This window comes from Stigmatopora argus, chromosome 12 (genome assembly GCF_051989625.1).
Source record: "Stigmatopora argus isolate UIUO_Sarg chromosome 12, RoL_Sarg_1.0, whole genome shotgun sequence".
Taxonomy (NCBI): Eukaryota; Metazoa; Chordata; class Actinopteri; order Syngnathiformes; family Syngnathidae; genus Stigmatopora; species Stigmatopora argus.
In genome coordinates, this window is record NC_135398.1 from 3,475,268 (window position 1) to 3,494,087 (window position 18,820).

Consider the following 18,820-nt stretch of genomic DNA (forward strand, 5'->3'; position numbering starts at 1 on the left):
CCCTTTTTTTATGTTTTTGACTACTTATTTATTATTTATTGATTATTTATCTGTTCATTTGCTTGTTTGTTGTTGTTATTTGTGCACTTCCCTACTTTTTTATTTTGTTGACTATTTATTTATTTATTGATTATTTATTTGTCTGTTTGTTATTGTCATTTCTGCACTTCCCAACTTTTTATGTTGTTGACTACTTATTTATTTATTTACTTTTTATAACCTATTTATTGATTATTTATTTGTCTGTTTGTTGTTATTTGTGCACTTCCCTGCTTTTTTATGTTGTTGACTCCTTATTTATGTATTTATTTATTATTTATCTCCTATTTATTGATTATTTATTTGTCAGTTTGTTGTTGTTATTCCTGCACTTGGTGAAGCTTTAAATCTCATTATACTTGTATCATGAGAATAAAAGCATTTAATTCAAATACATTTCACTGAGGGTTTAAAAAGTACGTATTCTGTACTACTACTACACCACATTTTTAAAATATTGGAATTGGGTGGAAAATTGTGTTTGTCATACTTTTTAAAAATTGCTACAAAGCAACAAAAGGCTATTGACAAAAAAAACACACACACAAAACATTGTGTTCAGCAATTCAAATAACTTTTTGCAAATTTCACAACTAACTTTATTGGAGGAAAATTTAATGTATTCCTTAACTATATGAAGATAAAATGAAGAAATGGTATGTTTTCATTTGTTTTTAATCAGTTCTGTTGTTTATGTTTCACTCTTTGTATGATCAAGTTTAACAAAATGCAGTACATTACTCAGAGAATGCATTGCAATTTGACAGCGGTTTTAATTGTGCTGTTTATAAAAGACTATTATTTGCCCCGCGGTGTAAATCTGATTACATTAGAAACTGGCTGATGGATGGGAGAAGAAAATTTACGGTATTATGGACAGGTTTTCTGTCTTGACAGAAGATAAGAGGAGCGCTTAACACAAGCGTTGGCTTGTCGTGGTCCCGCCTGAGGGGAAATGTTAAGTATCATCCTTTTCTGGAAGCTTTTGGGCCTGTTGGGGTTTGCGCAATGTCATCTTGTGAAGTGTTATTTTTGGGGGGGGCTTTTTTGCTTTTGTTCTCGTTTGACCAAAGTGAGAAATCCTAAGCAGAAGATTCTTAAAATAGTCTTTTGTGTACTTAGCACTTTGATACTTTGTCTTTTTTTATGTCCAGACAGTTTAAAATTAAATTATCAGATGCATTTCAAAATAATTTTGTGATATTTTTGTCACTTTCCATTTTTGTTAGATTGAATAGGCACAGAAACAATTTGAGGAACATTTGGATGATTGATTATTTATCACATTAGCTTATTTTTAATCAGGCATCCAAATGTTAGGAGTCAAACACCATGTTTTTTTTAAAGAAAATGTTTCCTCTTGTGGTTGAGATGTGAACTGCACTAGAGTTATTGGAAACCGGAGATTTATTTTTGGTAGCTTTATGATACATATTTGTTTTCCATTTGATGAAGTGGGATTTAGTTGTGTTATTTTTTTTATATATATATATATATATACATATGTATATATATATATACATATACATATATACATATACATATATACATATACATACATATATACATATACATACATATATACAAATATATACATATATACATATATATATATGTATATATATATACATATATATATACATATATATATATATACATATATGGGGAATTTTCAAAATGGCTAAATATGATTCTGTTGGCATAATTCCCTTATTGTTGAAGTTCTTTCTACTGTTTTTATTTTTATTCAGGTATAGAATTTTTTTCATTTCCATTGTTTTCTTTAGTTAGCTTCTATTTTACCGTCATGTTTTCCTCGAATTTTGGAATAAAAAATTCCCTTTTTCCTGATTTTGAACTAAACAGCGGATGTTTCCGTTATGTATGACAGTAGTGGTCCCCGTCTAAAAAAAAGCCCCTTAATGACCTTTGGATGTTCCTTAGACTTCAGTGAAGGCTCTATCAAGGCATCCTTTGCTTTCATTCAACATCTGTGACTGCTTTTCCAGATCCTCGGGCTCCCTAATGGATGTTTGTCTCAACTGCCAAAGGCCTTGTCATGTTGCCATCGATCATGAGGGACAAGAGATAGAGATATCGCCATGACGACCAAAGCGCCCGAGGAAAGTAAGCATGAGGCCTGAAAATTCACTTGGAATCCGAAAACACAAATGCGTTTCATTCATCCAAGCATTTTCGTGTCCTCATTTGGGCCGCAGAAAATGCGTGTTCTAATTATAGTCTCATCTTTAATGAAAAAAATGGCAGTCTAATTGGACACCAATGGGGATGGATTCAAGGCATGTCACATGACATTTGAGCAATTGGACATTTAGGGCAATGCCTTGGTGTGACATCACATAATTGATCAGCTCACCTGTAAAAGGTTCGAAAATAAAATTGCATTTTTTTGTATTTCAACATTATCAAAACCAACCAATCACTACTGATAATAACATAAAACAGCAATATCCATTCATTCATTTTCTGCAACACTTATCTATAAAATATTTTTTTTAATGTTAAATTATTTTAAATGTATGTATAATTAATTATAATGTGATATATTTACAGCAGAAAAATGATAGCAAACATTGATCCTAAAGAAATTAGACATATTTACAGCTGAAAAATGATAGGAAAGATTGATCTGGAAACAAGACATGCTCATTTTAATTGTTTTTTTAAATCTATTTAATCTGTACTTATTTTGAATTAAGAAAAACCAAAAATAAGGTTAAAACTTTACATTTTATATGTAAGAATAAGTGAAACGTAAAAGATAAATAAAAAAAAACATTGAAAATAATTACACAATTACTGTGGATTTGAAGAAAATACAATGTAACAAATTCAGTTCGGGAGAAAAAAAATGTATGGAAACATTTTGAAAGTTATCAATAAAAAAAAAATGACTGTCAATTTTTATTGTACTTTTTGGCTCTGGGACTTCCACGAAAAGCAGACGAAGCCTGACGAGTGCAGACGCAGTCAGACGAAAGCAGACGAGGGCAGATGCAGGCGGGACGCGGGAGCTCGTCGACAGCGGCCGAGGAAGCGCTCCCTCTCGGCCTGCGCCTGTCTTAACTGCGCGGTGCCTTGTGGGTGTGTGTGTGCGTCGAAGTAAAATGGCGGACTTGGCGAACGAAGGTGAGTTGCTTAGCAGTGTGGAGAGGGGATCTAGGGGAACAAAATCACTTAGCGCCGCTTTCAGAACGTCTCTTTTCACGGAATTTGCACTTGGGCTCAAAACGATCGGAACTGCTCTGAACACTCGTTCGGCAATGGTTCGGCTTGCACGAATGCTTCCCGGCGTTTCCTAGGCTACACTGTTAGCAAACAAGCTAACGCGGCTACAGGCTTGGGACCCGACTAATAGCTGGAAAGCTTCGGAACGCCCTCTGATGCTAACGTAGTAGTTAGCGGGCTTATCTCACAATGCTAACACCCCGCTATTTATAGACATTGTGTTAATTCCTGCATGAAAAATAAGTAGACACTCCACGGTTGTATCTTCACTGCGATGTAAATTGTCTATCTGAGTGGAGCCCACTAGTAAATGACCGGTCAGTCGGCTGGTTTTTGATTAGGTACTTTACGAGGGCTTCTTTAGCCTCCGGTGTTGTTAGCGGCCGGCTGGGTCCCGTTGAGTCCCTATTTAGGCGGGTAAATCACTAAAAAGCTTTAATATCTTTGCCTGGCTAAGTGATCGCCATTTGGGTTTGCGCGTAAAATTCTTTTTTGCTGTGTCTGGAGTGTCGCTGTTTGAGAAACAGTCACTCCATCACACCGCAACCACCACCCCAGCGATCCTACCAGGTGATGCAGTCTAATTCCTGGATGGCTTCTGGGCGATGCGCATGGTGGTTCATTAATCACATTGAGATAACCTGCTGTTGTGATACTGAACCCAATGCGCGCGGCACACAGAAATAGACACGACATGTCGTCATGTTGACGAGTATATTGCATGAGCTAATAATAATAAGCCCCTGTATGCGTGTTAATTTCTGCAAATGATAAATATTATCTTATCACTAATTGTATTTATTCAGGCGAATGACCTGGACACCTACGCAGCAATAATTGTATGCCTCAATCAAACAAATTTAAAACCAATGCAGCTGATATGAAATATAGAGAATAATACTTTAGCACCATCTTGGGGACAAGAACTGTTTTGTAGTGTGGGGAGGAGTTTCATTTAGTGAAAGCATTTGTGTGAGCCAATCGATCAATTGCGTTGTGATGCTGTACATTTTCTCTATAAGGTTAAATTTTAACAAATGTTTATTGAACCCCCACATGAGCTTTTCACTGTTTGCCTGTAGAACCATTGTTGTTAGGAAAACAGTAATTTGTGTCAAGGAAGGAAGTAGTCACCTGAAACATTTGTCGATATCGACCTAATTGCCCCAAGATTAAGTGGTTTCTTGTTTTGTATTATTATTTAATTTCATGTAAAGGCAGCAGTCCTTTCAATGTCATTGTATTCCCATGAAAAACATTTCCGGGACAAGTACGGAAACAAATAAAAAGGGGAAAAATATCACTCGCCATTATTGACGCTTCAGCAAGCTGCTCGTCGTTAGAACAGTAATGACACATTCCTATAAAGTTTCATGGTGTCTTATAATTTCCGCGATGAATAGTTGTTACACTGTTGTTTTTCACGCATTATTGGACATGATATTCTGGTGATCAAGTGTCACCTTGTATCACCGCCCTTGTGCCCCGCTGTCATTTCCTGGTCCCGCTACCAACAATTTAACTCGAGGCCTAGAACTGTGTGGACCCTTCTGTCATAATGGGAACCAAGAACGAGATGACAATAAATGAATAGTGCATCCTTGACAGACGATTGTTTTGTCAGTCGGCGTACACCGCAAGGAAACAAACTGACAGTAGATGAGTGATGCCACCGCTTCATTTTTATAGCTGGAGAACACAAGAAACCATAAATTGTAGTGCATTGCTTTTGTGTGCCCGTTTGCAACGTGAACATATTCACACTGTTCAGTTGATTCCTCAACTCTACCTTTTGTTGCGCTCTAAATGTTCATTTTTTAAGCACTTAAAACTGCAGTAGCATAAAATTATTCATTCCTGTCAGAAAAAAAAATTGAATTCAGGAAAATAGTGACATCGCCCAAATTTCAAATGGGGATTCTGGATTTTTAAACTAGAATTAGATGTGGAATAAGGGAGAAGTAACATGTTTTTCCCATTGTATGAAATGTCACCTCAACACCACAACAGTGTTAATTGAATAAGTATCAATTTATGTGTAAGAATTTTTTCATCTCATTTTCTGAACCGCTTCATCCACACTAGGGTCGCGGGGGCTGCTGGAGCCAATCCCAGCTGACTTCAGGCCAGAGGCGGGGGACACCCTGAATTGGTGGCCAGCCAATCGCAGGGCACAAGGAACAAAACAACCATTCACGCTCACACTCCTACCCAGGGGCAATTTAGAGTGTCCAATCAAATGTCTTTGGAATGTGGGAAGAAATTTGGGGCTTTTCTTTAGCCTAATAATTAATAGGGCATTAAGTATGACTAAATAGTAATTCGCAGTTTGTATTTAGGGAATTTGAGCAACGATTTAAATGGTAATTATCAATATCCTTCCGGGCGACCCTTAAAGACCGGCGACCAATCGACCGTGTACCTAAATTCATAGCAGAAGGATGAAAAGAGCCCCACTATTGGACATCTATCATGGTCAATGGCACCAAAAAAATGTATGTTGTTCTATGCCTGATTATTAGAATAATCATTAGTTGCAGGAATATACCACATGATGTTTGCTCAGATGACTAATAAAGTTTTTATTTATTTTTTCTCCCAACAGACAAGCCTGCCATAGCGCCTCCGGTGTTTGTTTTTCAAAAAGACAAAACTCAAAAGGTGAGTGCCTCTTTTTGTCTTTCTTTTCAAAGATGAAGCTTTTTTTTGGGAGCTAAAAAAAATCGGCTTTGAAGGAAACGCTTAGAACATTCCTCACCACTTGCTCAACTGTAAACAATTTTGCACAAAAGTGCTTCCCAGGCGCATATTTCACTTTTAGCCACAAATGCCCCTGCTGCGTCGTGTTGTAAATTTTTTGCTGACTAGTTTCAGTTTATTTTTAGCCACGTGGGATGCTTTCTTATTTATTCTTTAATAAATGTATTGTTTGATGCTAAGCTTTGTGTATCTCACAGCGATCTGCGGAGGGGTCAAGTCCCGAGGATGGAGAAGGTATAAGAGTCGGACAGCTTTGCTAATGTTATCAGAACGTTAATCATATTTGATATTTCAGATTCAGATAAAGATGAAACAAACTACTTCCCTCCAGTGAAAAGGGAGAGGACTTCATCATTCCCGCCGTTACAGTCTGGTAACAGTTTTATTTTTATTTTTTTCCCCCCTCTTTGCTTGTGGTGATTTGTATGCTGAGGCTTTCTCACGGTTCCTTTGCAGTTCCTAAGAACAATGTGTTCATGCCCCCCAGTTTCTGTCAGTCTCCCACTGGGAACTCAGACTCTGAGCCAGGTGAGTTTTTGGGATGACTATTTTTTGGGGGCCTTTCTTAACTGGATTACAAATTACAATTATGCTGTGAAGACAAGATATATTTAGGTAGTGGTGGTTGCCATGAAAATTGAGACAGAAGTTGGTTTTACAAAGAATTTTGAACTCTACCCTTAAATTACTGCAACCATATTTTTGTAACTTTGACACATTTTGCCAGCTTGCAAGTCATTTCTCTTTGTTCTATTCATTGGACCATACTGTTTAAACTGTTTCATCGTTCTTAAGGTGCTATGTTAATAACATATTTTCGAGTTTAGTTTGCATCATAGCGCCAAATTACCTTTAAATTAACTTAAATTGTAGGTTATTTTTAAAACAAGTTGTGCAATATAATCAAAACTGGCATGTAAAATTGTTAAATAGAAAAACAAAATCGTGAAGAGCCACACATTTTACATCTATTATCGTCAATGGCACAATCACTATCAGCTAATGTTATAGTATAATATAACATGTTTTGTACTTTAATTTCAAGCATAATAGTCACCACCCAACATAAGACTGATTCTGAAAAGGCCCAATGTAAGTTAACGTAGGTTTAAATGACTAAGATGCATACCTGTCAACCTCTGCCGATAACTGCCCTTATAAATGATTATGATTCCCCTTACAAACCCCCAAAAAACCTTACAAACACTACGACTCGTACAGTGTTTGTAAGGTTTTTTTGGGGGGTTGTAAGGGGAATCATAATCATTTATAAGGGCAGTTATCGGCAGAGGTTGACAGGTATGAAGATGTGTCAAAGCAGCTTGCATTTTGTCTACTTTTTGCCTGGATCGCTGCCCTTTTTTGAAGATCTATGTTGAGCCAGTTAGAATACAAATAAAGCAGTAACATTCGCTTGACTTGAGGACAAGCTTATAAAGGACTGCGAGTGTTGCTGTAGTAACAAAGCCAAGAGGCTCAAAGAACTTCAGGGGAACACAAGTTATGTAACTGATGGCTGTTTAATGTTTTGTCCCGTCGCCTGCTTTCGGACAACGCCAGAGGAGAAGCCGGTCGGGTTCCGACTAAAGCCACCAACCCTCATACACGGGCAAGCGCCCAGTTCAGGTTTGTGCTCTGTTTAGCTTCACGCAGCATTTCCACCAAATGGAACACTTTTACAATACAGTGGTACCTCAGTAACAGGAAATGCAAACATTGATTGTGGGTAATGAAGTTTTATTCTGAGAAAGGGTGCCATTGGCTATCGGTGTTGTGCACGAGTATACTTCATTACCCAGAAAGCCCTCTTTTTACCCGTGCATGCACGTTGTGCGTTTCCTGGTCGAAACTCGTCTGGATAAATCGTTCAGTGCTCGTAGATATCAGTTATACACGAAAGAGATGTAGCAAAAAAAGACAGTGTGCTACAATGATAAACAGCCTCTCATGTCATGGCCACCTGGCTTGGTGGCATCTCGAAATTTTGATCGTATCGCGGGCGAAGTATTCAATCGAAATTTTCGTCGTACCACGAGCTGATCGTAGGTCGAGGTACCACTGTAGTATAAAAACTATACAGCAATCAGAGAATTTTTAAAAATAAACTATTTGCCGTTGTAAAAAATAAAGTGCGCTTATCTCAAAATAAACAAGGGTAAAATGTAATAATTGGCTGTGGCTGACTGCAATAGACATCCAATTCATTTGAACTGCTACCCTGTTCAAACGGATTGGTCGTCTACTAGTGGCAAAATAATTCACAGCAGTAGGATGAAAACAAACCCACGGTGGGCCGTGCTCCAAGCCCTTGCGTGGTATTGTGCAATACTAAAACTAACAGCCCCTTAGCGCTCCGTCTGAGACCCGCACAGAAGTATACAAACCTGGTCAGGGTCCCCATTGTTCCTCTTGGTGGAAACAATAATTCAGATTGAAATGAGCAAATTTGACAAGCCTTCTGTTGCGTCGAAACACATTTTCTGAGAAAAGCAACCGAGAGCATTTGATCTTTCAGGCGTGCCAAGTCAGAAACCGAAAGAACAGCAACGCAGTGTTCTCCGCCCTGCCGTTCTTCAGGCGCCACCCTCCAAATCCCACGCAGAGTCAAGTACGTATTGTTTGAATCGATTTCTTACGCCATTCCACAGAAACCAGAAAATGACACGGGTCAAAAATGACACAATAAGACTTAGGACTACGCTTATGCTTTCCATGATCTTTTCCAAAATGGCATGGATAGTATTTAAATTAACTGCTTTTCCTTTTCAAATTTGACAAACACCAGGATTGTAGAACCTAAAACAAGTTCCTTTGTCCTGAGCAACCATGCTTTATTGCTACCTGAACTACGTTAGCATTTACTGCATTCGCAGGTGACATTCTTAATGGATCCGCTATCAAATAGTTGTTATATTTGTCGGAGTAAATTAGAACGTAATCAAGAAACGTAATGTGTTTCATCACTGCGACCGTCATGCGGAACTCTCATTAAGCGGAACGTACTTCACGCGTTTCTACGAGCAGCCGTCCTTTCCGGGTGTCTATGGTTTGTCCTTTCTGTCCGGTGTTGCTTGGAAACGGGCAGTAGAGTGCGGCTAATGAGACGGGTAACGGCACCGCAGCCAAGGTCAAGGGATGCGGCAAATAGCATCAGGAGTGTCTGATGCTCTTAGTCTTTTTATTGTTTCTTGAGAACACTCAAAAACATTAATGGATGGAATCCTTGAGGTCATAATGAACTTTATGTTTCAAATTTCCTAATGCAGGTACCGTATTTTCTCACATATACGCCATATTTGTCGCTCAGAAGAATAATGACTGAATCGAGGGTGCGGCTTATATGCGCACAAATTAGACTTGACAGGCACGGAACTGCAAGGTGACAAGGACGGAACGCCATAACGCAAGGCTAATTTATTTTGACGTCTATGAATGAAATTCAAGACAAAAAATAAACCGTTATCTTGCATAAAACGTGAAAAAACTCACGTGTCTGGCATTGCTCGCTCAGGGCGCCGCCATCTTACCTAGGGATGACAAACCAGACCGCTATGGACACCTCCTGGTTGTACTGATCACGTGACTTACTTTTTGAATTTGTCTACGTGCAGGGAAGCCGCTTTAGGAATGTGCAATTGCAAACCAGAAATCGATTTAAACAGTATCTCAAAAATACCATGTGCGATGATTTTTCTTAACATTTTCCCTTCTAAGTAACACATTTGTACTCCCTATCAAAACCATTAATATGGAGGCGAAAATTGGGACTCGGGCATCTTATACGAGCAAAATCGTCAAATTCAACGATTTTTAAAGCAATTTTAAGGGTGCGGCTTATACGAGGAGGCGGCTAATATGCGAGAAAATACGGTATGTGCTTAAATCTACAGTAGAAGGCATCTCGTTTTGACAATGGATAGGCGTCTGGTTGCAGTAGATTGGCTCCCATTTTGGTGTTACTGTTATATCTTTGTATTGTTTAAATGTTTATGCTATTTTCAGATTCCACTTGCGAAACCAACGGTGTGAAGAAGTCGTCAGACGACCCTTCAGCCCATCTGTCCCTTTTCTTGAACAACACAGAGCACTCAGCCGCCCCGAACACGTCACTGGTTGGTACCTTTACACATCCTTGTGAATGATTTTTTTTTGTTTTTTCCCCTCGACTTCCAAGTGTGACATTTCCACCCCCATTTCAGAAACATGAAAATGAGGCAGAGAGCTCAAGTGAGGTCAAAGATGAAGGAGGAAGCGAAAAGGAGGAAGGAGATGTAGCAAATTCTTTTGTATTTGGGCAAAATATCAAGGACAGAGCAAAGGTGGGTTTATTTCGTGACCGGACGATTTGCCGAAAGACGTTTGGCCAACGGACAGTTCGCCGAACGGACGTTCGGCAAAACTTCCGTTTGGCGAACTGTCTGTCGGCCAAACGTCTTTCGGCGAATCGTCCGAGTACCGGTTTATTTGATTACCAACCGTTTGTCAAATCTACAAATCTGATTACACGTATGTTAACACACCTACGCAAATGTTCCTCCTTGTCAACTTTACCATTTCCGTTGACTTTTGGGACGTGCATTCAGCACAATAATTGTCCCTAATAGAGCTTTCTGATTGGCTATCATAAATATTGACCATGTTCAACAATTTTGACTGTTAGTCAGAATTATTATTTTTTAACCGCAGGTAAACCACCGCCCTTTTCTAACTTATTATACTTGTTAAGCCACTTTAGACTTTGACCTGGGAATGTTTGGATGATGAGTGTTTTGGTGTGGCTTTTTATTCCAGGTGGAACAGAACAGTACAGAAGAAGAAAAAACAAAGGACCACCTTCCAGGAGACACTCAATCTGAGGGAACAAATTATTTCTTGCAGTACATCTCTACCCCAAGGTAAAATCATACATTTTCTTGTCCCGAATAATCATTGTTATTGTTGCATAAATTACTTTTATTTTTATTTTCAGTTTAAATAATGCCGCAAACAGCACAGATACCGGGGCAAAATTTGTGTTTGGGCAGAACATGTCTGAACGAGTTTTGGTGAGTGTGGACATCTTGTTTGCACAATATGGCTTAACTTGGTTAAAAAAAAAATCCCATGCGTCTGTCTAATCCTAGAGTCCTCCCAAGGGTGAGACCGCCAATGAAGAAAGTAAAGAGGTTCCAGAGGCAACAGAGCCGCCTTCACAGGAGGCCACCCCAGAGAAGGGTAACTCCCCCTTCATACACGACAATTTATGTTCTCCTCAAGATTGTGGGACTTATATATGTATTGAAACTAAACAGTAGAAGTCACCAGGCTTATTTTGTAAACAAAGCTACTAGATATAGAACATTGGAGGGTGGTGTGAAAATGGCTAAGGAATTTTTTGAAGCTACTGTGTACAGATAAAATAATTTTTGACAGGTTTGCCGTTCTTTGCCTAATGACAAGACATTTGAGTACCATATTTTCTCGCATATACACCGTATTTGTCGCAAAAAAAATGACTGGATCGAGGGTATGGCTTATGTGCACAAATTAGACTTGACATGCAAGGTGACAAAGTTGGAACGCCATATCGCAAGACAAATAATTTTGACGTCAATGAATGAAATTCAAGGGAAAAAAAACATATTTTGCATAAAATGTGAAAAAAACGCACAGACGATCCTTTCAATTCATAGTGTCTCGGAAATGCGATGATGATTTTTCTTAAGATTTCCCCTTCAAAGTAACACATTTGGACTCCCTATTAAAACCATTAATATGGGGGTGAAAATTGTGAATCGGGGCGGCTTATATGCGAGAAATTGTAAAATTCAAGGGTTTTAAGGGTGCGGCTTATACGCGAGAAAATGTGGTAGTTTGGAGTGGCTGATGAAGACCCCAGCATCAATGGTCCATCTCTACACTTAACACTTTGCACTTCTCTCAGGCGTGAACAGCGTGTCGGAATCCCTGGAGGAGTCTGCCGCTGCCTACACCAAAGCCACAGCCAAGAAGTGCATTTTAGAGAAAGTGGACGTGAAAACCGGCGAAGAATCTGAAAGCAACGTTTTACAGGTTCACAGCGTGTAGCTGTCTCTCCAGTGTTTGGGCAAGGCGGCAAAAATAGTCAACCTGCTTTTTCTATTTTGATTCAGATGCAGTGCAAGTTGTACGTCTTCGAAAAGACGGCGCAATCGTGGATCGAGCGAGGGCGGGGTCTACTGAGGCTTAACGACATGGCCTCGACGGACGATGGCACGTTACAGTCGCGCCTCGGTAAACAACATTTTTTGTTTCGTGACGAGTTGTCGTCTGTCCAGTTTACACATTTGACATCGTTGTGTACTCTTTCCACGCCCACCAGTGATGAGGACCCAGGGGAGCCTTCGCTTGATCCTCAACACTAAACTTTGGGCCCAGATGCAGGTGGACAAGGCAAGCGACAAGAGCGTACGAGTCACTGCCACGGACACAGAAGACCAGGGGGTCAAGGTCTTCCTAATATCGGTACGTTTTCCAAAACAACATCCGGCTGTGTCAGGACCAAGAAACCAAGAAGCTCAATTTTTTTAATGGACTTTAGGTTCATCTCCACATAATTGGAGTTTAATTCTGATCTCCGAGTGCTGAAACAGATTTAGAGGAGGGCTGTACTTAACTGGCTTTGCGCTTGGCCTCTAGATGGTGCTACTTTCTCCCTTAGTTAACACATGACGTTCACTAGTGACAAAATCATTTTGCTTCACAAGAGGAGCCGGAAAAGAGACGCATTAATTCTTAAAGGGACAGCACATGTACATACAAACTCTTCTACATTCACACGTCGGCTCAGTGAAACTGCTCATGGCCATTGTTGGCTTTTATTGATGCGTAGACCGTGTTGTTTTACCTTGTTTGGTCGTCGGTCTTTTGGTCGCCGGTCTTTTGGTCGCCGGTGTTTGGTTGCCCGTTGTCGCAGTCCGAGCGACCAAAAGACCGGCGTTCAATCAACCGCACACGGTCAGTAGCACAGAAAGAAATGACTAAATACCTCGCTACTGAAACTGATGTTAGTATTTGCTCGTGTTTCTCAGGGTAGCTCCAAGGATGTAGGTCAGCTGGCGGCGGCTTTGCATCACCGGATCTTGGCCTTAAAGAGCCGGGCGGAGCAGGAGCCCGAAGTCCCGGTGCCGAGCATTCCCGAAGCCGAGGTGCCGCAGTCCAACGAGGACGACAGCGACGAGGAAGGCGGCGCCTCTGCTTCAGCTTCCGCTCCTGCCACAAGTCAGTGATTCTACTAACCCCCCGCCCCCCTTCTTCTTTAACATTCTGTTCTTTTTGTGCACCTGCAGCCAACACAGAGGGAGGCGAGAACCAGGCCGCGGGAAGCACATAGCGCCACCCTCGTGGGACGGCCTGCAGAAATGCTGCTTTCAAGGCATTTTTTTTCTGCCACCGTCCACCCGGACACCCCATTTGACCAACGTGGTCCCCCAGACCAGTAACTTTTGGATATTAGAAGTCTAGCTCCAGGAAATAACCTCTTCCCACCACCCCCCCAGTGCCGGAATATCTCCTACCCCACCAACCAATCTACGTCATCAGTGGAGTCCTATTGTTTGATTTTATTTTTTTCTCTTCAACCTCCCCTTCCCCCCCCTATTCTCTCCTCCCCCCCCCACTAGCAAAAATAAAGACTTCATAGCTTTGGTTTGGGACTTTTCTGCTCATCATATTGATGAGTGTAAAGGGTGATTTTTTTCCTCTACATTTTAAAGTATGGCACATGTTAAGACTGCAGTTTCTACTTCTAAGGGACCTTTCTACTTCACTGTACAGCCCTACCCCACGCCCCGCCACCCCCACAAAAAAAAGTCCTGCTCTCTGGACGCCACATTGTCCCACAATCTGCAGCGCGAGGTTCTTTGTCTTCTGCATCGAGCCCACACTACCAACTCTCCTTCTAGTTCAGCGCTACTACGCCCCTCTCCAAAAAGAAAAATCGATCAGGAAACTGTAATTTATTATTTTTTGGGGAAGCATAATTCTGAGGCATTTTGTCGTGTGCTATTTGTAATGACTAGTGAGAGAACACCAACTTGTCATTAACAGCAGTTTCCTTTGATTTCCTATCTATATTCTAGTGAATAAAGGACTGAAACCATGCAGCTTTCTGGTCATGTGACAACTTTGAAGGGCAGAAAATTCTCCATTTTTTTTCTTTCTCTTTTGTTCAACTTTAGACAAATTCAATTGTCAATCATCCTGCATGAAATCATTTGTATTTCTTTAAAGCATCCCAGAGCTTTATTATGTTGATACATTTTTATTTACATTTGGAAAACATGTTGAAGTTCAATTGTGTGTGCTTGTGGATTCATTGTGTGCTAACTGTACTAGCCCCCCATTTTTGTTTGAAACATGTACATTTTTGAATATATCATTCATATGGCACACTTTTTTTTTCTTCTCATCTCCAGCTCCTTTTCACTTCCCTTCAAAAAATAAACCTCTGCCATAAATGTTGATTTCCCTAATCTCATTTGATAACTTGTAATAGTCTTCATATTGATGCAACAAATGGGTGTTTTGGGTGCTACTTTGTGATTTTAAAGGTTTCATACTAAAGTGTACCCAATGTGCAACTGTGTCAACACTTTTTGAATCCACCTATCAACAAGCAGCACCTGAAAAAAACTTTGTCCTGTGCCTTTTTTTTTGTATGTAACATTTGCAGTCTTGTTTTGTTTACTAATTGTGAATTAAGACATTTTTTTTCAGCTTTCTCATTTAAATAGAAAAATTCCTAAATGTTTTATTACAACACACCAAGTCAGTGAAGATTTCTTGTCACTGTGGCAACCACATTAGCACAGGTATGTACTTGACAAATGCATATTGGAATGTGGTTGAATATTTACTAATATTCTCTTTTTGATCACTAGGTTAATCCTGTGGAATTTCCATCTGCACTTTTAATTTTTAATCATTTGGAACGGATCAACACAATGCTGCCAAGAGCAAACATCCGTGAGTACTACGCATTCTGTGGAATTTAAGATATTACATTATTATTTTTGTGTCCATGTGATTAATATTCTTGTTATATCTGCACAATTTTCAATTTATTCACGAATGACTAAAGTTTAGTATACAGTCTTGCCTCGATTATCGGCAATTCACTTCTTAGCAATTTTTTTCTGCCATTATTAAAGAAAAAAAATCTTGTAGTTTTTTTTAAGTTTATAACGATATGAAAATCCATGCTGAAACTCGTAAGCGGAAGCCACTCTTGCTACTCGGAAAAAATAAGGTATAATAGGGGTGACCCTACTAAGCTATTTTTTTTTTTCGATTATCGCGGCCATGTCTGATCTACATTAACCGCAATATTCGAGGGATTACTGTAAAGGACGTGTATATAAAAGTTGTAATTGCTCAAAAATATTGAGGTATACGAAGTAAATTTATTCGACCACAACATTCCTATGAATGTTCAATGTCTTTCCCCAATGGTGAGCTCTTCTGTTTACTCCCAGTTTTTGAATCAATCTGGTCACCATATGCTTAATCAAAAGCAGTAGAATCGTCCATTCACAAACGTACTGTGGTGTAAAAAAAAAAAGTGTCGAGATTGTCGAGTTTATTACCACATAAAAGCTTCGTTTGCATTTGTAGTTCCTGAATGCTTCGTTAAAGAACAAAAAAGCCTTGGCCAAGCTTCAAGCGTGCGTCATCATGTTTCAGTGACAAGAGTCTAATATGCAAGGGCGGGGAATGTCTAAACTTGCATGGCTGTTTGAACTCGGTACAAATTGCAACCAATTACAAGAAGGCCCGTTTCTCCTTTTCCGTGGAGTCATCTGTGGTGTGTTATGACTAACGAAGCAAACGTCCATTAAGTTCCTCTAAAGAAGTCGAAGAACAAGGAGAAAAAGTGGTTGTTTTTAAAGTGCCACTGGAAATTTATAGGACCGCTTTTAAGGGTCATTTGGAGTATGATCACAATTCAGTCAAACTCCAGAGGATCGGGTTTTAACAACAGGTGCCGCGTTGAAAACTCAAGTGAAGGAAAACCATGAAAACTTGATCGCCCCCATAAAGACTAACTGATAGTCCCACGCTTAGTCATTTGCTTCCTTAAAAGGAGCAAATAAAAGTCCTTCCTGGACAGTCTGCCTAGAGAAGAAGCTCCTGGAAAGTTGAATTCACAGCATTCCTGCCTGAAACGTTTTAACGGAGTACAATGTAACTGGCAAATACGCGTAATTAATCTGATGTCATCAATTCGTTTAACTGAGTGGCTTCCAGGCGACTGATCTTGTTACCTTTTTGTTTATTGTTTCATGACGAACAGTCCTGATTTTTTTTCTTTTTAAAACGTGAAATCAGCATAACATTAGGGAAGTCAATGCATGACCACGACTTTTAACGTTCAGCTTCAGTGATCTTAGTTGTATTTGTGGGGCTTTTCTTAGCTAATTGTTTCACATTGGGTCAAGAAGGCTTGGAATTATGTCTTATTTAGAAAATACTTGTTCCTATTCGCTGTGTCGCGCTCTCTCCATCCAGTATTTTCTTTAAGCAGATTTGGAAGCCTTGACACATTTGAATGAATCTGTGATTTTTTGCCTTACCCTGGCTAGGTACACGGTCGATTGGTCGCCGGTGTTTTGGTCGCCCGGAAGGTTATTGATAATTACCATTTAAATCATTGCTCAAATTCCCTAAATACAAACTGTGAATTACTATTTAGTCATACTTAATGCCCTAGTAATTATTAGGCTAAAGAAAAGCTCCAAATTTCCCGGACTTTTATTGTTTTTTTGTTGGAGAACTTGTTAAGACCCTGAGTGACGTAGCATCTTAAAGGGACAACGCATGTACATACAAACTCTTCTACACTCACACGTCGGCTCAGTGAAATTGCTCATGGCCATTGTTGGCTTTTATTGATGCGTAGACCGTGTTGTTTTACCTTGTTTTGACCAAAAGACCGGCAATCAAAAGACGGCGACCAAAAGACCGGCAACCAATCGACCGCACACACCCTGGCTATGTTGATTTAGTCGTTAGTGACCTGACATTTTCTCTGTCATTCCTCACTGTGGTGCTGTCAGGTGATAATCAATTCCACCTCAATGTCAGATTGATTCGAGGCACATAACTTGTTAGAGAACCAAATGACAATCATATGTTTTTATCATGCTCATGCAAAAATACAGTGTTTGTGTTTCGTGAAAGCGCATAACTCGCATTTGTGTCTTGTAAACGTCCTCTCGGTCACATTGTTAGAAACCGTCTGGAACAAATTATATTCAAAACCAACATTTGTTATTTTCCAAGATGTTTGGAGACACGATAGAGCGGCTATACTGACAGAAATTGAAGCAGAACAGAGCGCAATGACTCAAAATCACATTGTTCATGCAGTTGTGTCCTCTTTGTTGAAAGAACCTAATAGACATCAAACCCGGAAAATAGTTTTGTGTGACCCAAAGACACGCGACACTCGGCATGCTTTCTAAGTCGAGCTAACCAAACTCCCCCCAATCTTAACCTCATGTCTTACGGCTACGTACGTGTAACTGCATTGTTAGTCTCTTACAACAAAGGAAAAAATGTCTTTGAGGCTCTTTTGCGGTTCTCATGACAGACACAGACCGAATGTCATATGTTTCAGTGAAACTAGCCCATTCACCCCCATTTTCCGTCATGAGCCATGGGGACCATTGAGACTTATTATTGTCACGACTGGTTGTTGATAAGAGTTAAGCGCTAGATGACGGGATGGGAGGACACGTGGGGAGTTACTGTAAAATGTATCCTGCGAGGGATGTCTGCTAGCTGACGCCTTTTTCCCCTAAAAGCTCCGACTATAAATCCAACACACCATGCTTAATTACACACCAAGGCTGTAAAGCAGCCACGCCATTATTATTATTATTATGTATTATTGTTATTAATATTATAACACTCATACTGAGTAGTAACACCTGCTGTGATTCTGACTCTAGCCCCCACAATTGTGTATGCATACTGTTTATTGTACCACTTGCAAGTGCAGTTAATAACAGATATCTTGTTTACAATCTCCTGTCATGAGTATAGAAAGACTTTCCTGTGGGAATTTGTGCAAAAAATTTTTTTTAGGGGAAACCTCTACTTACAAACATTTCTAGATATGAAAAATTCAGGTTACAAACTTTTGTTTCAGGATACAAAAAAACTCAAGTTAGGAAGCAAAAAATGAGAAAAAATCTAAATCAAACCTCCTGAAATGTAAATACACCTGTATTTTATTTTCAAATTGGCATGGTAGATTTGCTCTCCCTTTGGCTGTCATGCCAATACCTGTGATTTTGTAAGTAAAATGCGTCTCTAGTTGTGAAAATTTCAAGTTACAAAATTAGAGTAGAGGTACCACTGTAATGTTGAATTTTGAGCCAATTTTCATTTTAACCTGTATAGCAAGTCATGTTTTGCTATTTCCTACAGCACATGTGTCAAAGTGGCGGCCCGGGGGCCAAATCTGGCCCGCCGCATCATTTTATGTGGCCCGGGAAAGTAAATCATGTGCCGACTTTCTGTTTTAGGATCAAATTAAAATGAAGAGTATAGATGTATATTACATTTCCTGATTTTCTCCCTTTTAAATCAATAATTGTAATTTTTTTAATCCATTTTTTCTGTGTTTTTAGTTCAAAAATAATTTTGTAAAATCTAATCTAATATATAAAAAAGCTAAAATAAATATTGTTTTAGATCTATAAAAAACTGAATATTCAGGGCTTTTAATCCAGTTCTTTTAATCCAT

The 18,820-nt window shown here is 39.4% G+C and overlaps 2 protein-coding genes across 3 annotated transcripts in view; both read left to right on the forward strand.

Annotated features, from left to right (window-relative positions):
• Positions 1–3,134, forward strand: part of LOC144085413 (serine/threonine-protein kinase NIM1-like) — a 28,072-nt gene extending 24,938 nt beyond the window's left edge. Inside the window, exons 13-14 of the mRNA XM_077614656.1 lie at positions 2,049–2,166; positions 3,002–3,134. Coding sequence (XP_077470782.1) covers positions 2,049–2,145 — 97 coding nt within the window. The 3' untranslated portion in view covers positions 2,146–2,166; positions 3,002–3,134. The remainder of the gene's footprint in view (positions 1–2,048; positions 2,167–3,001) is intronic.
• Positions 3,103–14,531, forward strand: ranbp3b (RAN binding protein 3b). 2 transcript variants are annotated; one of them, XM_077614654.1, is made up of 17 exons: positions 3,103–3,189; positions 5,894–5,949; positions 6,246–6,282; positions 6,344–6,421; positions 6,505–6,576; positions 7,609–7,674; positions 8,564–8,656; positions 10,051–10,160; positions 10,248–10,367; positions 10,840–10,943; positions 11,018–11,093; positions 11,172–11,262; positions 11,972–12,099; positions 12,180–12,300; positions 12,389–12,531; positions 13,098–13,287; positions 13,356–14,531. In XM_077614654.1, the coding sequence occupies exons 1-17, from the start codon at positions 3,168–3,170 to the stop codon at positions 13,397–13,399; spliced, it is 1,551 nt and encodes a 516-aa protein (XP_077470780.1). In that variant the 5' UTR covers positions 3,103–3,167; the 3' UTR covers positions 13,400–14,531. The 2 variants fall into 2 exon arrangements, with proteins under 2 accessions (XP_077470780.1, XP_077470781.1); XM_077614655.1 differs by lacking the exon at positions 8,564–8,656.
• The last annotated feature ends 4,289 nt before the right edge of the window (positions 14,532–18,820 follow it).

Bases quoted from the DNA above. Each gene is read 5' to 3' on its own strand.
- ranbp3b (XM_077614654.1), top strand. From the start codon at position 3,168: ATGGCGGACTTGGCGAACGAAG. The intron at 7,675-8,563 runs GTTTGTGCTCTG...TTGATCTTTCAG, and splicing joins CGGGCAAGCGCCCAGTTCAG to GCGTGCCAAGTCAGAAACCG. The intron at 12,532-13,097 runs GTACGTTTTCCA...CGTGTTTCTCAG, and splicing joins TCAAGGTCTTCCTAATATCG to GGTAGCTCCAAGGATGTAGG.